The sequence below is a fragment of the Cervus elaphus genome, chromosome 24 (assembly GCF_910594005.1).
Source record: "Cervus elaphus chromosome 24, mCerEla1.1, whole genome shotgun sequence".
NCBI classification, from domain to species: Eukaryota; Metazoa; Chordata; class Mammalia; order Artiodactyla; family Cervidae; genus Cervus; species Cervus elaphus.
Window position 1 is genome coordinate 23,683,334 of NC_057838.1, and position 13,435 is coordinate 23,696,768.

Consider the following 13,435-nt stretch of genomic DNA (forward strand, 5'->3'; position numbering starts at 1 on the left):
TTCCTGACTTTCTGTTCTCACAGGCCGCTGGCTCTCATTCTGGCCTCGTGCCCAAATCTTGCTTTTCACCTCACTTTGATCTTTAGAGTGTTTAATTCAGATCTCCCACTGGGTCAAACTCTTTGCTGAGACAAGACCCCTGACTTTCCCATCATGTGTGTTTTCCAGCTCTGTTTCCTGTTCTGTCTCCATTCCCCACCCTCACTGTAAGCTGACAGGTCTCACCACAACAGAAAGTCTAGAAAGGGATGTCCAGTGTCCACTCTAGTTGATGGTCCAACATTCATTACTTTCAGGTAACAGTCAGTTCAGTAGAATCTAGTGTTGCAAATTTAGACCATTGCCTAGAATTCTTCATAAAAGAACCCAAATATTTAGATATTACCTAAGTCGTAGACTCCCAAAACTTGATGGAATTTAAGGATCATTTTGTCCACCCTCTTCTTTTTATTGAAATGCAGAGATCAAGTATCTGGCCAAGATCACACACAGTCAATTTGTGGTGGAGCCTGGCTCTATAAGCTCTACCCAAACGGTCCTCTCCCATTCCCACAACTGCCCGATGTATATACAGTGAAAACCATTTGCTTGAGAAGGTGTTCCCCAAATCAGAGGATGGTCACCACTGGCAACACCTGAGATGATTTTAGGTGATACGCGGACACAGAGCTAAATAGCATTGACTGACAATGAAAAAGCTACTGCCCTTTCAACACTCTTTCAATCCTAACCTCCAGTAGCGCTACAATGTCTCTATCACTTGTTTATCTCCCTTTTATCAAAATAGAGTAGACCTTAGGCTCAGAGCCTTCAGCAGGCAACAGAATTCAACATCTTTTTGTTTTCACTATTTCTTTTTATGGTGACCTCCTCTTTATGGCAAGTGATCCCGGATTCCCATCTGTGATAGTGATATAAATTCTTCTCTTTAAAATAGTCTTTAAATAGAAAGAGTGAGGCAATAAAAATACAAAGTACTTATCACAGGTGATATGATAAGCAGATGTGGCAAAAATTGGGATGATGGTGTGTGAGTGAAATTTAGGAAGTCCTGGTTTAAGAGTTCAAGCATATTGCTTCCTAACGAGAACCTCAGTTGCTGAAAAGGATGGCATGCCTCTCGCCAGAGTGGGCTCTGGGCTGGTTTTTATTGCTAAAGTTGTTTCTCTGGCCTGACCATCAGAAAGAGATGCATAAACCATAAAGCTTGTCGTGCAAATGAGCATCCAGAGGTCATAAACTGCAGAAGACTGTAGCATTTAAGTTTGGAATGCTGGCTAGCGCCAAATGTCACTTTCTTTTCCCATAGTATGAATTCAGCGTGATCTTTGATACAAGCCACCTGTCTGGGGAAGAGGAAGTTCTTAGCTTCATCGTTACTGCTCAGAGGTAAGAGGGATTTAAATTTTTTTTCTAAGATGAGAGATTTATGGGACCAAGAAAGGTCATGCCCTGGTCATGCTTTGGTGATGATGCCTGAAACTCCAAGGAGGAAGGAACAGCTCAGTGATAAAGCCCCACATCACTGCATGGAATTGGGTCTCTTAGGGATGGTCCTTCTGCTTGTGCAGACACCAGGTCAGACGGAGCTGGGAAAAATTGGGGATCATCCAGTCAGAGGTAACAATTTTACAACTAAGGAGAGACTGGCCCGGAGAGGTCAGGATTCCGGCCCAAACTCACGCGTTTGGAATCATTCACAGATGTCTGTGGGTTCGCTGTGGTCAGTCACTTCTCGTGGTGTGTGGTCAGCGTGCACTAGCATCCCTTGGGGCAGGGACAGGGCACCTGCAGCCTGAGGTCCCGGCCAAGCCTGTTGGTGGAGGTCCCCAAAAGATAGTCCTCAAGAGGGAGCTTGTTCTAGGAACCAGGTGGACAGATAGTCAGGGATGTGCAGTAGTGATGTCTTCCCTCAGGACTGCACTCCTGCCTCTCTCTCACACACACCAGTGTGGCCAAGGTGCCTGTGAGGGACTTTAGGCTAATAAACTGCCCACACAAGCCAGAATCCACACTTGCCTCGAAGTACCTACCATCTCAGTAGGGCTTGACTGGGATGGAAGGAGAGGTATTTAGGTGGGTGAATAGGGAGACACAAGCTTTGACTGTATAGTTTGGATAGGCAACCTTTTTACTTGAATTTTAATTGGAAATGATTTTAAACTTAACATAAATGTTGCGAGGGATAGTACAAGGAATTCCCGAACACCCTTCCTGCAGATTCACTCAAGCTTGACACTCTGCCCCTTTTATTTTGTTATTCTCTTCCTGTGTATAGTTTTTCTTCCCCTTAATCATTTGAAAGTAACTTGCAGACATCATGCCTCTTTACCCATGAGTACTTTCATGTGTATTTCCTAAGAATGAGGCCATTCTCTTAAATAACCCTGGTATAGTTATTAAATTCAGGAAATATAACTCTGATGCAATGCTATTATCTAATCTCTAGCCCACTTTCTAATTGTCCCAAGAATGACTGTGTAGCCATTATTATATTGGTCCAGAGTCTGATTAAGGATCAGGCATTCAATTATCATGTTTTATCTCTAGTTGCCTTAATCTTCAAGCCAAAATGTCATGCCAAGAGGCCTAAGTCCATCCCAGAGGTGGTCTGGAGATCTGAACCAAACACTCAGAAGGGCAAGGTCAGGCAAAAGGCACAGAAAAGAAAGGTGGTGAGATAACAAAACCAGGAATCTCATGACTCAGGGAGGCCAGACACTGGTGAGCAGACCGCAGAGCCAGCGGCTACAAGTCAGCCAGGCCAAGGCAGTCACGCGGCCACAGGTTAGCATGCAGCCGGGCCTGGAGGCCCGCAGGATCTGGGGTGCAGAGTGAGGCCATGGGCTGAGCTTTGTCAAACTAAGGCCCCTCCCCCAACCACATGGTCAAATCTGAAATGAAGGTGCTCAACCCAAGCCTTCCTCTGAGGAGGACAGCACCCTCGAGCCCATTCTGGTCCCACATTCTGACTTAAGAGAGAAGGTCATCTCCCAGTCTCTTTAGATGTGAGCCCATCATGCAGGATAACGGGCACCAGCTCAGCTGGGCATCTGACCCCCATATGCCGTGCCTGGTTAATAAGCAAGGAGTCCAGCTCTGGACCACTCCTCTCGACCCTGTGCATGTCCATCGAGTTTAAAGCACCAAGTGGGAGCTGAGAAGGGATCAGGGATGAGTGAGAGAGAGTCTTCCATCTCAAACCACGTCAAGACGGGGTTGGTCCAGAGATGGAGGCAGATGCAGAATAGCCCAGAGCAGGCACCGCCCCTCACTCATTCTACAAAAGCTTTGAGCACTTACTATAACTAGCCACTGTGTCAGACAAGGGGAGATACAGCAGGGACCAAAGTTGGTAAAATCCCTGCTCTTGGGGAGCAGTGTGCTGGCTGCAGGGGTTGGATCATGAACAAATGAACATAAATTTCAGAGGGAGACGGCAGCATTATGATTCATCCATCAAGTACGGTGCACTCGCTGGCAAGCATAAAGCAACTTCATTTTCATCCCTACTCTCTTTAAGCCCACTTGGCGAGGGTTGTTCATTTCTGGTTCTCGGAGACAGTCTAGGACAGTCCTCTGTGTTCTCAGCTCACTCTTGTTTAATGCAAAGTCCTATAGTCACTTCAAGCCTCAAAATAACTCATTAATCCATAATCAAAGTGTCTTGTCCCATGAAGTCATCAAAACTTGATTGCAAGTTAAGGCTTCCTACCCTCCACCAAGGCAAGGCTGGAGGAGGGTAGCCTTTCTGTGGGTTGTCTAGCTTTCCTCCAGTGGTGCTTCCACTGGCCCTCCTCCTTTACCCGAGAGCCCTCCAGGCTCAGAGCCAGGGTTGTGAGAGGTCAAAGGGAAACAGGAAAGGTTTTACTACACAGGCAGTGCTGGGAGCAGTCAGTCTGGGTGTCTGGAGTTGACTCTTCTCCTTTGGAGACCCTCCCCCTGCCTGCCCACCCCCCACCTGGGGATGCTCACCTGTGCGTCCCCCCTCATCACATCCTCCAACCTCAGCCTCTAGGCAGCTGGAGAGGCCTTCAGCTCCTGCTGCCGAGACTGTGCCCAGGGCCAGGACCCAAGGTGACCTCACACTGACTCTCATATTCAGATCCCACTCAGGAGTCTCACCCCTGACAGTCTCTAGAAAGGCAGGCGATCCTTGTGGGGTCAGGAGGGGAGAGCCAGCAGCCTCTTCCCCTTTCATTTCTGAGGCCTGCGTCTGACTGTCCTGAACAGGGTCCCTAAAACTTGACTTAAAAAGCAGTCACCCTTCCCTGACTATGGACCGTTTTCTCCAAAACATGTCTCCACGAATCCTCCTTTCCCAACTCTGTTACATCCGTGATGTTACAGCTTGGATTTTTGCCACCAGACATAGTAAATCCTGGGTTAGTGCTTTCCTCTGAATTTTGGCGTCTGTTGTACCTCAGCCAAAACTTGAACTTTAACACACTGTCATACTCACCCCAGCTTGAGTGGTTCTTGAATTTTCACTAAAACATCAATTACCCAAAGATTAGACTAAGATTCTTCCCAAGTGCTGAATCTTTCAACGTCACCCACAGTTCTATCTTGCCTCTTACTATTAATGGCCTTGCCCCCAAAGCCTGAAGTCTCTCTGCATTTGGGTCAGGCCCCAAAAAATACAGTATAAGCCAACAGTAGACAGCAGAGGCACTGGTAGGGCTTTGTTTTTTCGCTGGAGGCCTTTCTAGTCTCAATGTTATTTAAAACTCATAGAATTAAGATTAATGTTCCCTTTGGAACAACTGTGAAGCATACATTTTCAGAGCCCCTCAATCTGCTACTACCCTAGCATATTTTTGCTTTTAATGCCACTTTCCCAGTTTTGGGAGGTGGTGCGTTTTCTTTAATATTTTAGAGAGTGTTCTTTCTTCTAAAACTGAGAGTGCAGCACATCACAGTGGTTGTTTGACCCTCTTTACCGTGTATTGTCATACCCAGCATTGACTCCAGAGGTGATGACTTTCTGGCCTTTAGTTCCGCACTAGTGGGACTTACTGAACAAACGCTAATTATATTCTGTATATTGCAACAGGCTATGCAAAGCAGGTGGAAATGAGAACCAAAGTGGATGTTAAAATATAGCCCAGCAATCACCCAAATCCTGCACAACTTTCCAGTGCAGTTTGTCAGGGTGACACTGCCACAGGAGGAATGTAGCATTTCTAATTACAACTGGCTGGGCTTGCAAGCTTTGAAATTATGCAAGACATGATTATTTTTTATTCACACTATTTTCATGATCACATCATTCATGGTTTTGATATAACAGAGATACATGCAAAGCATAGAGAAGGTAGGCTTTGTTCCCGTTGCTAGAATCCAGAAAGGCTTCACTGGGGTGGTGGCATTTGAACAGAGGAGTCTGTTTTCAGGCTGAAGAAGCCCAGGTGAGGATGTGCATGGCACAGCACAGGTGGGCCTTGGCGTGTGGTGGAGATCCCTGACCATCTCAGAGGAAGGGCAGAGAATGTACCTGGGCAGTAAAAGGGAGGTGGGGCTGAAAGAGGAGATTGGGCTGGGCCACAAAGTGCCCAGGAGGTCTCAACTGCTTTCCCCAGGCAGTGGGGAGACACTGATAGTTTTGGAGGAAGGGAGTGGTACAGTGCAGCAGCTTGCCCAGAATGAGAGAGTACACAATAGATTTAATAAAGGGGAGCAGATGCCTATTCAAACCTGAAACTTGTCATTTTCCTGCTGTTTCTGGGATCCACAGAAAACTCTCTATCAATGTGCTGTCTGGGTCTCTCAACAGCTCAGGCAGCTGATATTCCTGAGAAGGAACATTTGGGCAGGAAATATGACATGAAAGAGACTTTCCTTGTCAAAAAGAGGAAACTCCACCTACCTCCCAGCCCCACTCAGGGCTAATCTAAGGTGTCAAAGGAGGGATGCAAACAACACCACGGTGAAAATTTCATCTCCTAGTCTTGTGTCCATAGACCAGTGGTGTTGTAATCTTCGGTGCTCACTGGAATCATCTGGGAGCCTTAAAAACTTCCAATGCCTGGTCCACCCTACAGGGAACCTCATCTAATTTGTCTGGGATGAGATCTGGGCATTGAATATTTTTTTAAAGTCTCACCAAGTGATAACTCTGTGTAGTCCCTTACTCTATACTGGGCACAGTTTCACTCAACACACATCTATTAACCACCTATTATTTATCAGATACAGTGCTGGGTACGTAAGAATACCCTTATAATTTACAAATTCAAGAACATCCTTTTATGTACATTAATATTTCTATATAGCATCACTGAACGCCTAGTATTGGTAGCTTAAGTAATTAAATAATCAGAATCTTCATATTACTTGAATTACAGTTGTTAAAGAAACTATATTGCCTATTAAACCTGCAGCTGAATGTCTCAGGCACCAATTACTCTCCAGACTTTGGTGAAAATCTGATCTTACTGTCCCAGACGGCACCCACAGCACCTGACTCCCTGCTGTGACGGAAAGATCCTTAAAGCTCCTTATCTTGAAAGCCACAGTCAAAATACCAATCGTCCTTTTCTTCCCATCACCACCCTTTGAAGCTCTCTGGCCTACTTGTGGATTTAGAAGGACAGAAATTTGAGACTAAACAGTTTCTCAAGAGCTTCTGTCTGGCAGCCTGGCTCTGCAGACCTTGAGAAGCATCCTTAGTCACGAGCTTGCAGAGTAACTGTGGGCCTTTTGATGTTCAGCCTCTTTATCTCAACTTTGCAACCTCACTCAGTCTGGAGCGGTCCCCCGATGACAGACGAGACTGTTGGGCCAGAGCTGCCAGCAGCCACAGGTGGCTGGACAAATGGCAGGGCACAGGGTGGCGCTTCCATCAGGAACTGATGACTCAGACTTGGCAGGACGCTGGGTGGGGGCAGGGAGCAGGCCCAGGTGTTGCCACCCCCCATCCATTCAGGAGTTAACTCTGGTCTTTCCTGTGCGGAGATTGCACAGCGTTCATTGTGCCGCTGGGAAAGGAAAGGCAGGGGAGTGAGGCTGGATGGGCACCTGATCCTGCTGCTTCTGCAAACCGTGATGGATGTCACCTCATCTGCGGAAGACAGAAGAGAAGTCAGGGGTCAGAGTCACAGAGCACCATTGTTTCAGAACAATAGGAGAAAGGGGGAGAGGGGCTGTGAGCCTGTTGAAAAACAGTTGCATTCAGCACTTGCTGGTGGGGAGAGGAATTCTGCATAAGTTTGGGGGATGATGTGGTGAGAAGTGGACTGGATGAGCTGTGTCCAAACTTCAGCAGCGGGTCCTGCCTTCCACCCCTGGAGGGTGAACTTAGCTTTCAGCTGGGACCCCGTGTTCATTCTGTGTGGTAGAACCAAGTGAGGTTCCAGGTTCAGCACCGTGTTCCCAATAGCCGTGCTTTTTTCCCAGGCAATTGCTCTTCTGCAATAATAATCACAGTTCATATTTGAAATCTCATAAAGCTGTGAAGGGAAACTGGGTCTTCTCTTTTGTCCTCTTCTCCCCTCCCCCAAACCCCCAAATCTGGCGTCAGGAAAAGGCATCACAGTGGAAAAGCACTGGTTTTGGAGACTAATCCAGTTGCTCTGGGTCCTTGGGACTAGTTACCTAATCTGAGTGAGCTGCTCCTTACCCATCAGCGGTGGGTGAGCCCCTCCCTCTGGGCTTACTCTGAAGACCCAGCTCCGTCATGCCAGGGGGTGTGCCTGGCACATGGTAGCCCTCAACACCATCACCCACCTTGTGGTCACCTTTCCAGAATGACCCTGCAAGCCTCCCCCCTTCTGTGTTTCCTCACCCCAAGGAGGAGGCCTGTATGTGAACCTGCTGGAGCCAGAAGTCCTATAGCAGGAGCTCCCATGACATTTATCGAGATGGTGCTACCCAGGGCCTCTCTCCTGAGCTTGGTTGTCCGTGGATGATGGATAATGCCGTTAGATGGGAAATAGCTGCTAAATGCAAGCAAACCTCTTCCCGGCTACAGTGCCCTAAACTTGGTTGTCCATTATTAACAGAATAAGCCCTGCAGAAGCAGCACACGCTGTTGGTGCCCACCCATAACCTCTCAGAGCTCACCTCTACCACGCACACTGGACAGTTCCCATTCCCAGCACCTACGCTTCTGCCTGAGGCTTTGTCTGGCCAGACCTCACTAACTGTGCACATAGGGCACATGCCAGGGAATTAATCCCCCACCCCCACCCCCCAGCAGGTCTCAGGAGTCATTGATCAGCTCCCATGGCCTCAGTTGGAAGATGAGGGTGGGTACTCCAAGCTGCCTCCTGGAGTTCCCTGGTCAGATGGAGCCCGGCTGACCTGGATCATGTGCCCTGCTTGCCTGCCTGCCTTCCTGTCTCCTCACTGCTGTCTTTTGGGGTCACCTGCCCCATGCACTACTTGCCCTCACATTTTTATGGGGTGGGGAACACAGCTGAAACCATAGAGTGCCCACTGTGATGCCATACAGGGGCCAGAAACAGAGTTGAGGGTAAAAAGGCGCAGAACAGAGAGCGGTCACTCCCTGGGAGGGGAGAGGCGCATCGCGGGCAGGCTGTGCTGACCGGCATCCCGTCCTCTGTCTCCTTGCACAGCGGCAACGTGGAGCGCTCAGAGTCCCTTCACAACAACGTCCTCACACTGACGGTGCCGCTGATGCACGAGGTGGACACGTCCATCACAGGGTGAGTAGCCAGTGCTGCCTGGAGTGGAACTCTGTGCTTCTCTTGTGTTTGCTTGTATAGCCAGGAGCTGGCGGCCCTGCCGCTTCCACTTCTGCCTGCCTTGGAAATGCAGGGTGAAGCTTTAGCTGCAGTGACTCATGCCCTCCTCCCTCCCTGTTTTCTCCTCTTTCCCAGCTGCCCACACACTTGGTAGATTATACAAGAAGTGTGATGACAGGTGTAAGCTGCATAATTCCTTCAAACATTCTGTCCACCTTTACATGCATCTCTTCCCAGCGCCCACTGCTCCAGAATGCCACAAGGTAGCAGGCAGCTCCATTCCTGGGATTAAAATCTCAGCCAAAGGCTGCTGGGCCAGAGGTTACAGCCAATGTGTCCCAGGGAAGGCGGGCCTGCTTTCTGAGTAGCCTCTAGTCAGCTTTGGCTTTGCATGTTTCCGATCCTCCTGCAGAGCCGGTGGGCAGGGCCAGTCACAGTGGGCACACTGTCTGGCTGAAGTCCATAACCGCTTAATGCCACTGGCATTGTTGGAAATAAGGGCTGCAGGCAGCAGGGACCCAAAACAACTCTGGGCGGTTTTCAGCCAAAACACAGGCCTGGAAAAATGAGAAGTCAGTTCCTGTTTCCGGCTTCAGAAACAGAGCACGATAGAGGGAAAAGGATTTGCACAATTAGTTTAGATCAAATGAAGACCTCTTGAACCTTTGCCCCACAGGCAAGCTGAACTTTCTAGAGGTTCAAAGTCTCTCATTTTTCAGTATTCAAGTGCTCCTGGGTCCTGGCCTTAGCTGCAAGTAGAAAAGTTAATGCGCTGCAGGAGGAGCCGCGCCTGCAAAGCTCCCCTGCTCTGCTGGGTGTCAGGAATGAGTCTCCGGTGGGCGTTCCGGCCTCCTGGCGTTTTTCATCAAGTTCTTTAGACATGAGGCATTGGTGGAATATATTTGCAAATTAACACAGATTTGCCTCTGTTCGTGGCTCTATTTTTAACCGTGTAGTTTATTTACTATCTCCTCAGACACACACAGTGAGAATGTCCATGGACCAAGCCCTGTCCTAGGGGATGAAAGAGAAAACAGGGCTCCCTTGATCCTGCTGTCAGGCCCTGGAGGCCTCACTGTGAGGTGTTAACAGCCCCCAACGAAGCCCTCAGTTAAACAAATGAGTCAACCTCTGATCTTTCCAGGAACATAAAACGGCACTCATTTAAATGAACCCACTCTTGACCTGGGTGGCAGCTCACTACATTTCTAAACCAATATACTTAAGCTGAAAATAGGTTAATTGGTTTCTATTTAGACTTGGTACCAAAAATCTTACAATATTGTGTTTAGGCAAGTGAGCAGCTTCTAGAATCTCATCTAAAATCCATTACTTTTCCAGGAATTTAAATGAGCCTGGGGTTTATTGACACTGAGCTGGAATTCTTCATCACATCTTACACAGCCACTGTTTGAAATCTGAAGAAAAAGACTGCTAGTTTAAGGACTCAATTTTTAATACCTAATTTCTAGTAATCTTGGTAGTCTGAAAATCTTTATTTTGTAATTTGTTACAGAGTGGGGCTTAGAATGCCAAACATATAATTCATTTACATTGTCATAATCTTTTTCACTCCACAGAATGTTTTTCAAATGACAAAATAGAACATGTGTAATTTTATAATCCAGTTTAAAAAACTGAAATCAAAGCTGCCATGGTCTTCCTCCTCATTTTAGAAGTGTACTGCTATTACACTGTATACAGAACTTACTGATTTGACCTAAGATGACCAGACATTACTGGGAATGTCTGCTTGGAAAGCACAAGTCTGGCTGTGTCCATTTACGAGAGAGAGAAAGAGCAGTTCCAGAGCAAAGCATTTGGTGGGGGACCCTGAGGGGAGCCAGGTTCTAGATCCAATAGAGACAGATGTTTTAGCTCTAGATACAATAGAGACAGATGTTTGAGCTCTAGATTCAATAGAGACAGATGTTTGAGCTCCTAGGATTGTGGTGACCCTGCATTGGGATGACAGATTTCATGCTTTCCTCTTTCAGAATCATGTCTCCAACCTCCTTTGTGTATGGCGAGTCTGTGGACGCATCCAACTTCATTCAGCTGGATGACCAGGAGTGTCATTTCCAACCCCTCAACGTCACCCTTCAGGTACCCACCCTTGGAGACCTTCTCTATCACTGGGTACCAAGGGAGGGGCCCATGGGATGTGCCTTCTATGAAAAGCAACCAAAGGGCCAGTCTCTTTCTAAGAGAAACTCTTCTCAGCCTGGATGTGTGTGTGTGTTTGTGTTTTCTGTAACCACACACAGAAATAATCCCTTTGCTGCCTGGTACTCTGCTGTGTAGACCCCTCTGCTTTTCAACATTTGGAGGGAAAACTGCGTGATGAATGCGGCCTTCCCCAACAGACCTTTGGACCAGGCACGCATCCCCATCCAAATGGTCCACAGAGGACCCCTTTCAGTTCTCTATCATTCTTCACATTGTGGGCAGGGCAGCCTCGAGGATTTGTCATGGCCTTTTCATCCTGGGGGCTTCCCCAGTGGCACAGCAGTAAAGAATCCACCCGTGATGCAGAAGACGCAGGAGACATGAGTTCAGTCCCTATGTCAGGAAGACCCCCTGCAGGACGGCAGGGCAACCCACTCCAGTACTCTTGCCTGGAGAACCCGTGGACAGAGGAGCCTGGCGGGCTGCCGTCCATGTGGTCGCAGAGTCGGACATGACTTAAGTGACTGAGCATACACACGCACAGTTACTCCTGGGCTTCTCCTTGCTTACTTAGCCAGGCACCCACACCTCCCACAAAGGAGCAGCCTTTCAAAGTGGGGTTTTACATTAGCACAGCAGTGTGAGTGAAGGGAACTCCCCCTGGCGGGGAGACAGGCTGCTCCCCAAAGAGCAGGGCTGGCTCTCCTTATCACATAAGCACTGTGTCCAGCAGGTACACTCGGTGTGGACTGTGAACACTATGAAGGACATTGTCCTTCTCTAAACCAAGGGTGGAAAAACCTTTTCTGCAAAGGGCCAGAGGGTAAGTATTTAGGCTTTGCAGGCCATCCAGTCTCCACAGCAGCTCTACAGCTAGGCTCCTGTAGTGCAGAAGCAGCCAGAAACCAGGACAAAACTGTGGCTGTGGACACTGGCATTTGAATTTCATATCATTTTCGCATGATATAAAATTGCTTCCCTGCTAGCTCAGGTGGTAAAGAATCTGCCTGCAATGCAGGAGAGCCTGGTTTGATTCCTGGGTCAGGAAGATCCCCTGGAGAAGGGATAGGCTACCCACTCCAGTGTTCTTGGGCTTCTTCGGTGGCACAGACGGTCAAGAATCCACCTGCAATGCGGGAAACCTGGGTTCAATCCCTGAGTTGGAAAGATCCCCTGGAGGAGGGCATGGCAACCCACTCCGTTCTTGCCTGGAGAATCCCCGTGGACAGAGGAGCCTGGTGGGCTACCGTCCATGGGGTCGCAAAGAGTCAGACACGACTGGCAACTGAGCACATCACAGCACACATCATTTTCACATATCGTGACATATTCGTCTTCTGTTTCTTCCCCAAACATTTAAAAGCATAAAACCACCTTAGCTCACAGGATGTACAAAAGCAGGTGGTGGACCAGATCTGGTGTGCGAGCCCTCATTTGCTGATCCCTTCTCTAAGAACAGACGCCAAGGCCAGCACTGTTCAACAGGAGGGTCTTTGAACATACAACTAGGGGGACCACGCATCGTCCAGACATTCTCCTTAATTGACAAATGTGGGAAATGTAGGCCCACGAGGAGAGGACATGCTGCAGGGTAAAGAGCTGGGAGTGGCTGGGCTGGGGCCAAGATTAGGCGGGTGTTACCTGGGACACCCCTGTGTAGCTCAGCAGCTGCCAGGAGCTGGGGGTGAAGTGATGGAGCCAGTGTACTGTAATCCACATCCCACGTCTTTCTCCCAGAGCTCTCTCCTGCCTTCCCTCCGTCCTTCCCTATGGAGAAGATGGTTTCTCGGTCTGGCATCCACTGCTATGGCCAAATAATTATTATTTTCTTTCCCTGTGGCCTCTCCTAGGTGGACCAAGGGGATGACAAATAATGACAGGGTGAGGGTCCAGAGAGAGACAGTAACATATTTGCGGTCTCTTGCAAACAATGGTCTCCCTCTCGCCAAAGCTCTCTGCCAGGCAAGAGACCTCCAAAGTCATGATGGATAACACACATCCCAGCACAGACAGGAGGCGCCTCCCAGCCAGCTAAGCCCATGCTGTCACACCCTATGCTTGATTTACAAGGGAAAAGGGAAAGATGGGGTCACCCTTGCTTTCAAGACCTTTAGAGTGATTGCTCGGAATAGGACCTCTGTGGTTTCGAATTCCTTCTCACAGTTAGTTTCTTTTTCTCCATTGCTTTTTGCAGTTGGACAGAAAACAGATAAAGGCCAGATGAAGTTATTTCATTTTACTTATGCGTGTGTGCTCAGTCATGTCCAACTCTTTGCGACCGTATTGATTGGAACCCGGTGACCCTATGGACTGGAAACCCCTCGGCTCCCCTGTCCATGGGATTCTCCAGGCAAGAATACTGGAGTAGGTTGCCATTTTCTCCACCAGGGTATCTTCCCAACCCAAGGATTGAATCCCCGTCTCCTGTGTCTCCTGCATTGCCGGTGCAGTCGTTACCACTTGAGGCATCAGGGAAGCCGCTTTAGTTTCAATTGTTTACGTATAGTTTTGGAGGTGTCTTACAGTAAAAGATACAGTCAGGTAAATTATTTAGACGG

The 13,435-nt window shown here is 48.3% G+C and overlaps 1 protein-coding gene across 1 annotated transcript in view; it reads left to right on the plus strand.

Annotated features, from left to right (window-relative positions):
• ITGA9 (integrin subunit alpha 9) overlaps positions 1-13,435 on the plus strand; it is a 347,247-nt gene that overhangs the window by 266,950 nt on the left and 66,862 nt on the right. The window contains exons 20-22 of the mRNA XM_043885509.1: positions 1,310-1,389; positions 8,580-8,669; positions 10,706-10,814. Coding sequence (XP_043741444.1) covers positions 1,310-1,389; positions 8,580-8,669; positions 10,706-10,814 — 279 coding nt within the window. The remainder of the gene's footprint in view (positions 1-1,309; positions 1,390-8,579; positions 8,670-10,705; positions 10,815-13,435) is intronic.